Source organism: Tubulanus polymorphus, chromosome 1 (assembly GCF_964204645.1).
Source record: "Tubulanus polymorphus chromosome 1, tnTubPoly1.2, whole genome shotgun sequence".
Classification (NCBI taxonomy): Eukaryota; Metazoa; Nemertea; class Palaeonemertea; order Tubulaniformes; family Tubulanidae; genus Tubulanus; species Tubulanus polymorphus.
Window position 1 is genome coordinate 1,858,629 of NC_134025.1, and position 8,129 is coordinate 1,866,757.

General features: G+C 35.2%; 1 protein-coding gene across 2 annotated transcripts; it reads right to left on the reverse strand.

Moving 5' to 3' along the window:
• Positions 1–111: 111 nt before the first annotated feature.
• On the reverse strand, positions 112–8,069 carry LOC141904350 (dnaJ homolog subfamily C member 10-like). 2 transcript variants are annotated; one of them, XM_074792943.1, is made up of 20 exons: positions 7,950–8,069; positions 6,613–6,796; positions 6,188–6,353; positions 5,814–5,864; positions 5,510–5,586; positions 5,298–5,423; positions 5,018–5,186; positions 4,736–4,779; positions 4,533–4,655; positions 4,373–4,462; positions 4,049–4,280; positions 3,644–3,780; positions 3,175–3,294; positions 2,872–2,973; positions 2,635–2,790; positions 2,420–2,559; positions 1,943–2,144; positions 1,475–1,606; positions 1,323–1,397; positions 112–815 (listed from the first exon to the last, which is right to left on the reverse strand). In XM_074792943.1, the coding sequence occupies exons 2-20, from the start codon at positions 6,766–6,768 to the stop codon at positions 789–791; spliced, it is 2,325 nt and encodes a 774-aa protein (XP_074649044.1). In that variant the 5' UTR covers positions 6,769–6,796; positions 7,950–8,069; the 3' UTR covers positions 112–788. The 2 variants fall into 2 exon arrangements, with proteins under 2 accessions (XP_074649044.1, XP_074649038.1); XM_074792937.1 differs by having other exon boundaries at positions 5,510–5,595.
• Positions 8,070–8,129: the final 60 nt, after the last annotated feature.

Genomic DNA, 8,129 nt, shown 5'->3' on the forward strand with positions numbered 1-8,129 from the left:
AGTGATCCTTGTCTATTCCTCAGCTCTGCGGGCTCCTCAATCAATTAAAAACTAAAAGCCAATTCGCGAAAATATAAACAACTTTATTTCGCCGTTTTTTTGTATGTACATTAACAAATAAATTATACATGGCAAGTTTTTTGAGAGCAATAGCCTCATAGAAATGAAAAACAAAATAAATCATACCCTTACCATAAATCAAAAATAAGTAAAAAGTTGATAAAAATTTGCATATAAAGATACTGAAGCCTATTTTTTCGAGGAGCGATATTAGAAAACATTCACAGCTGATCTGTATAAGTAGCTAAAAATTGTCTAATAAGAAATATATTAAGTAAAGCGGAGGAGAAAGACGACTGTATTTAGTTTGCTGGCCATAAATAAAAACATGAGATTCTCGATGTATTTGTTCTCTGAACCGGTATCAAGATAAATAGGAGATTTGTAAGCCATAAAGTTAAATTATTTACAGCAATTCAAATGTATTTCTAAGGTTAGTACATCTGAAAGTTGCTCCTATGCTTGAGGGTACTGTAATTCTATAAGGTTAGCACCAGATTAAAACAGCAGATTTTACTACATTAAAACAATATTGTTATTTTTTGATGTCAGTTGATGGAATGTGACAATTATTACACCATTCAATACAATACACTTAACGTCAAGTACTACAAATAAGAACTGGCATTTACTATAAAACATTAACTGTGATTTCAAAAATCTTTCCAAAATGATTTTTCCTCTCATCAGATCCTGATTGTGACTCGAATCGTTTAACATCTCACACATTATAGTTCGTCATGCCCTTGCTGGTACTGAAATAAAAACAAACAACTTACAATAAACAATGCACTACATTTTCCAGGTGCTTTTGTTCACAGAGATACATGAATTAAAGATTCCCAAGCATGTCATGGATATTCTTGTGAATTTTTCCAAAATGTAACTGGGGTCTTGCTAAGTGAACATAGAATCATACTACAAGAACATTTTAGGGTTGACTAGTCAATCAATAAAGGTGAACAATCACTGAAGAAAGTTGTCCCTGGGCAAGCAATTGTGACATACCAGCACATGAAGTTTACTGTAAATTTCCTCAATATTTCCAGGATTAGAGGAATTCCTCGAATATTCTCAAATATTTACAAAACTGGAGGAAAAAATGTTTTAAATTCCAAAATTTTTTTTCCGATATCCCGGAACCATGCATCATTACACAATCAGTCACAATAGTTTTATAGCCGTTTGTCTGCAGTGATTTTATTACGCAGTATTTCTCTGATTTCTAGGATTGAATATCACAGAACACAACGTTCACTTACTTTATTCGGTGTTCTGTGTTTCATGTATCTCAGCAAATAATCACCATCCGCCTCAACTTCTTCTCCAGCTAAACTCTATAAAATATGAATAAATAACGATGATCTCACATATCTACGCGGTAAATCATTTAAGCTTTGGGAATGAAACGTACTTGTAAACCACCCTCGAATTGAACTCCTTGATAGAATCTGATAGTAGGGTAGTATCTAACTGCGGCTTTACGACAAAAATGTGGATATTGATCACAGTCTATTTTTCCGCAGTTTACTTGACCTTCTAATTCCTAAAATACAAATAAAAGAAATAAATTTGATTCAGAATATATATGATGTAATCCTCTGAAAAGGTTCCTCAAGCTAATATCATATTCGACCGGATAAAACCACGAGTTTTTATCACTTCTGATCACTTAAAATTCTTTGTTCTGGATTGAATGTATATTTCAGAATTTTGTTTTTAACTTTAGTATTCACATAAGAATGTCGTACAAATCGTTGATTAAGATATCAGTTCAAGGAAATTTTGTGGTTTTCTTTCGTAACATGGGATTTATATCTATTAAGTTTATTACGTCTTTCATCGAGTCATGATCAGCAATGTCAACCACTGAACAGCTTACCTGTGCAATTCTCTCAAACTCCGGCGCAAACATTTGACAATGTCCGCACCACGGAGCGTATAAATCGACCAACCAAGGTATTCTACTTTTTAATACTTTTTCGTCAAAATTATGCGCATTCAGTACATGAACTTTACTGGGTAAAAACTCATAAACCCACGATCTTATCGAATTCGAATCACGGAACCAATTCTGGTAATCACTGAAATATAAATAGTATAATATCATTCAAATTCTTTTTTCTGCTATGACGAACCAAAAACATTGGATGAGTGAGACCTGTGTCAAATTATTCTATATGAATGTTATCTGGTTCAGGACACACCTCACTTACCACAGCATCATTTTGATAGCATTTTAGTATTAAATAAGTGATTAACGGGTGAACGCGCGCTCTATTTAGGCATGGGCCAAATTTTACTCGGGTCAGATCATGTCCAGTTTGACCCAGCCCAAATCATCTGTGTGACTACTTACTAATATCTATTGGAATCAGTGCTGCCTTGTGGATAGAGACGGATAGTAGGATATGATCTAACATTATTAGCTCGACAAAGTGAAGTGTATTTCTGACAATCGACTTGTCCTATCTTAACAGTCTTCGATTCTTTGAACATCTGCAATAAGAAATACTCATTTATTGCAACCTGCCAATCGAAAAACAATGTCCTTATAACAGGAATAAAACAGACCTTAGCCAGTCTCCTCCATTCGGGTGCTAACTGCATGCATGGTCCACACCACGGAGCAAAGAAGTCAATAACCCAAATATCATTACTGTCTTTATCACCGATTAGTTCCTCAAATGTATCCTCATTGAGGATTGTCATAGGAGGATGAAGTGTATCCTGAAATACAAATAAACTTTGGTCTAGTAAAAATCGGTAAAATCCTCACAAAGCGAATATAATTAGGATTGAATGTCTGACCTGTATAAAGTCTAGAATACGTTCAGCACTTGGTTTCCCGGAATATTTATGCGCAATTGTCTGATTATACAGTAATGTAGTAGGATATGAACGCACATTGTACTGCAACAAACAACATCAAATACAATCAATACATTCATAGATTTTTTTGCAAGAAGGGTTTGAAGAAATACATCTGAAAAGATGCAATTTCTGAGAAGATGCCTGTCAAATTTGCAGTTTTAATGATTTCTAGGCAGGGGTATAAACGTGAAAGTCCCCCCTAGATACACCTTGGTGTGTGATCTCTGATAAACTACTTACATCTCGACAGAGATTCTGATGCACCGTACAATCAACTGTTCCAAACATTACCGTCTTTTCTTCGTTCATTTTAGCAGCTTTACGATATTCAGGTAGTAACCGCATACACGGAGGACACCACTGTAAATTTTTAATTCGATTAATACACAAGCAAACCGGGGCAAGATGCTCAATCGGTCCCATAGACAGGTGACTGTCTAATTCAAACGAAGAAAAATCAACAATATGAAGTGCCGGTAAAACTAATTTAGGAATTCGAGGATGTTTCAGCTCAAATGCTATGAACAATTTTCAAAAACAGATTTTTTTCCCTAGAGCACTTGTAACAATGGCTCATAATATCCAAAACTGGTGGACAAACACTACGGTTATAGTTAAATTTCAATTGGTACTATGGCATTTATCCGCCGGTTAGCTGTAACCAATTTTTGAGCAACTGGTCCCATAATTATGTATAGGATTCACGTACCGGAGCAAAGAAATCGACGACCCAAGTCTCTTCACTATGAATGACTCTCCGTGGGAAATCAACAGGTCCGAGAACGACGACTGGTGTGTTAGCGCTGTCTCTAGCGAATGCAGCGATATCATGAGCAGTCATACGACCTGCAACAATGGTATAATAATGATTAACATTTCGCTGAATTGAAGAATCACTCATTAGGAACTCTACAGATCACTCATTCCTTGATATTTACTGTACAACTATAAACTAGACAAAACATCAAATTGCCTATTTCTGAAAACTGAAGGGGTATTGGGCATCTTGTACAAATCAGAGGAGTTTCAAGCATTGTTTAGAATGAGATTTCAAGGAATTGATGAGTTGTAGGGATCCTGTTCGTCGTAGCCTTTCGTTGTTTATTAGACTTACCGTGATGTATCTCATAACCTCCTCCGTGTTTAAAAACGGCAAACGTCGGGAATTTATGAACGTGTAACTCATTACAGGTAGCTCTAGCGCGTGAACAATCAATACGACCAACGTTTAAATCATTTTGTAACATCGCTGGCAATTTGCGTAATTCTACATCACGCGATTCTCCATCTACAAAATGTATACACCACGATTTGCCGAGTTTGTTCTTCAAACTCAATCTCGCTTTCTGAAATATATTAAAAACAACTGATTTTGTAGAAATGATTAAGTTACGCGTGTTATGAATGGAATTTTGATTGTATCGATTCTTTGTTCTACCTTAAATTCGGCGTCATTTAATGTTTTAACATCTGGTAATTGTTCGAATACGGCGAATGCAACTTCTTTTGGAATCAGAGACGTGATTTCCTGCAAAAGCAGAGACAATTCTTAGATGCAAATTTCGTTGATCTAATTAACCAAAAGATCAATTATCTACCTGTCCATGACCCTTCTTCACATTATTACGTTGATAGAAATATGTTCCGTGTTCCCGGCCTAATTTATCACACAGAACTTCCTGGTTATTACAGTCAATTGATCCAACATTCACTAAATCTTCCTATAAAACATAATTCAAGTATTTACTACAAAAAATAATTCATCATATCGTCACGAATTGCTACGTTTCTTTCAACTTACGAGCATTGCGGCTAATTTAAGTAAAGAATTCTTTGAAAGACAGTCTGAAAATGAAAGGATCCTATTCTAAACTTGTCGAATAAAACGCTTTAATCTGTATCAACTGTAGATTAATGAAACAATCCGAAGACTGATGATGATGGCTGTTAGTGAACAGAAAAAACAATGAGTTCACAACATTTTATTCCACCTGAAATCTCAAATTCCATTGCGCAATTTTTTATCTAAAAAAATTCTAAAATATCTCCCATGTTTTTACAATCAACAGGTAATCAATATTACCTCCGGTATCTGAACAGTACGTGATAAGCCATGGTTTATCTTTCTTATCTTCTTCGTTCATATTCTTGCCAAAATTACCGGCCCAAAATTCGGTCACTTGCGCGTTGATATTTCTCAAAACGAATTCCAAAAGAGCGTCTTTATCACGTTTACCCTTGTACTTCTCTCCCTGGAAAACAACGTGCCATTTTTAATGAGAAATTTCTAATAGGATGAACACATATACAATATAGAGATTTGACCGACTTGTGCGCGGCTAGTTTCTAATTGAATTACCTACCTTCGGATAGAGCATTAATGACGGGTAACCATGGATACCGTTTGTTTGACATATACGCCAATCATCTTCACAATTGACAGCTCCGATTCGTACAACGCCTTCGAGTTCTTTAGCTAATTCTCTCCACTAGATTAAAAATAATAAGTCAGACGTCTGGAGACAGATTCACGCATCGTTTTTATGAATTAGCTCGTATTCCCGATGAATCTTACCGTTGAGGCCAAATGATGGCAATGGGAACAAAAAGGTGAATAGAAGTTCACGAACCATATATCATCTGTACCCTCAACTGATTGTTCTAAAAAAACATCATATAAAATCTTATTAATCATTTTTATTGCTCAAAGTCATCAGTTTTTTATTGGTACAATGTAGTAAAATCTAACAAGTTCTGATAAAAACATAAAGCTATCTTCAATGGTTTTAAGGTCATGCGATAGCCCAGTTATTTGTAGAACATGTCAACAGTCAAGTTGTGCCAAGGTCAAGTAGTTTTAATCAATAAACACTTCTTACCGAAATCAGATGAGCTTAGCGTGATAATTTCCTTATCTTCATCATATATACCTGAAAGTATAAACCTTATTGAATATAGACTTATAGGCTTATCATGCTGTAGAGAAAGATTGAGTTTTGGCTTTTTTCCCGCTAGTTTGCTGTGCTTTAGTTTGGAACAGTTTGATACTGTAAACTAGTTTGTATCACATCCTATTGCTTAATTGTCTCTTTATGCTGAAATGACAGAAACTTCTAAATGCGGCATTGAAAAGAGAACCAGATGATTTGTCTTCTGGAAGAGCACAACTAAAAAGGATCCTAGTACAGAAATGTATATTATCATCACAACATGGACAGAGTTATTGCCTCAATGGTCTAATTGTGACACATACCAAAATCTTGTTGGTAAAAATTCCAGCTTCGATATTGATTTGTCGGATGATCATCTTTCAAACCTTCCTCGCCGTAAGCGTCATACTTTTTACGAAGTTCTGCATCTTTTAAGACCTCGTAAGCGCGATTAATCTTCAGAAACTTATCGTGAGCGGTCGGGTCATTCTATAACGAGTATAAATCAACCATTTTAGAGCTACATAGTGACAAAATAATTTGGTTTAATGAAATGATTCCATGAAGCTAGTAGTTTATTCAATTTTTGACTACATCTTAATAAGTCCTCTTCAAGAATACTGGCTATTTTCTTAAAGTTTAAAAGACGAAATAAACTATTTACTCAAGGAAATTTTATTGTAACAACAGCGTTTTATCAGTGGTTACAATTTTTGGTTGATTTTTCAAATGAATGAATTCGACTTACAGGATTTTTATCGGGATGCATTTTGACGGCAAGTTTTTTGAAAGCTCGTCTGATATCGCGATTATCCGCATCACGAGCAACGTTTAATAAATCATAGAAATCATCGCCGGCCACCGCCGCAATCACTAGAACCGTTATTATCAAATACAACTTCATTCTACTGCGTGTTACTGACCACTCATAACTATAAATACAGAAACAATGGATTACGGTAACTCAAAACTGGAAACAGTTAATATTCACACTTAAAAGGGACCAGTTACAGTCAATGTTTAGATACAAGATTGGTCTAGGCCATGGTTCCATAGTCAAGACGTAAAGTCTAAAGGTTGTCGTGAATCTTTTAAGACTGGTCTCAAATTGTTAGATTATCTAGAGAAATAACATCAAACGTCTCAAGTCTTTAAGCAATGACTATGGCTGACCACTTTAGGGCTTTAAAGTCAAGACTGAAACTGGGTTCACAGTTATACAATTGTGCGTTCAGATTTGACTCTCAAAGAGTTAAATACTTATAAATGAACTGATCTTGATGAAATGATACTTAATCATGTAAGTTGTAAGTAAAATTTTACCGAGAACAATGGAACTAGGTCCTGAGCCAACCGATCACCTCTAGATCTCTCAATCCATACTAAACCCAGTGTTAACTTTATATTATCCTGAACACATTATCTATATACGATTCATCAGTGAACAAAATGTAAAAATCAATAAAATCTGTGGATATCTGATGAAAATATGAAGTTATTCCATGATGAGATTCTAAGGATCATCATTGCATACACTACAGTGTAGAGGTGCATACACTAGAGTGTAGAGGAGAGAGTTTAAACAAATATAACATATTGATTGAATAATTGATTCGATTTCATTAAAGCCTACAGATAAAGTGATCCAGTGTCATTGCCAGAGGAGGTATAATCTAAACAAACGCATATGATAAAAAGAGACAATTGATAAATAGAATGTCCTTCTTAGCCTGATTCTAAAAAAAAACTGAAATTCCAAAAAGTGGAGTGGAGTGAAGCTGAGCAGGGGATGAAACGAAATGTGTCAATTTAGCTTGCCTTAGACCTACAGTACCAACATGTATATATAAATCAAATTGATAGCACTACAAAACATCAAATATGCATTTAATTAAGAACTTTTGTTTAAACACGCATTTAATTGACACTGAGTAAACACACTCGAATTGAACTGTCAAATAAAACACTTCCTGGATTTCCAGGAAACAGGAAGTGTCTACGTTATCTCAAGTTTTACGTCAAAAATCAGCGGATTTCTCAATAATTCGTGGGTTAAAAAAGACGATTGTGTCACAGTTCTCTTACCTAAATCATTCTACTGATAAACACATAGAGAAATATTACTAAGACATCAGTAATCGCCAACATTACACGTGGATATCCATACATTCGACGTGGACTTACGCATGCTCATTCCGAGAACCGGTCTCTAGTAATATCTCGGGATCTCGTGGATTCTCTAGTTATCACGCGAGATGTCTCGAG

Coding starts and splice junctions, on each gene's coding strand:
- LOC141904350 (XM_074792937.1), bottom strand. CDS start 6,768: ATGAAGTTGTATTTGATAATAACGGTTCTAGTGATTGCGGCGGTGGCC. Junction 4,281..4,372: donor TAAATGACGCCGAATTTAAG/GTAGAACAAAGA, acceptor AATATATTTCAG/AAAGCGAGATTGAGTTTGAA. Junction 2,974..3,174: donor ATCAGAATCTCTGTCGAGAT/GTAAGTAGTTTA, acceptor TGTTTGTTGCAG/TACAATGTGCGTTCATATCC.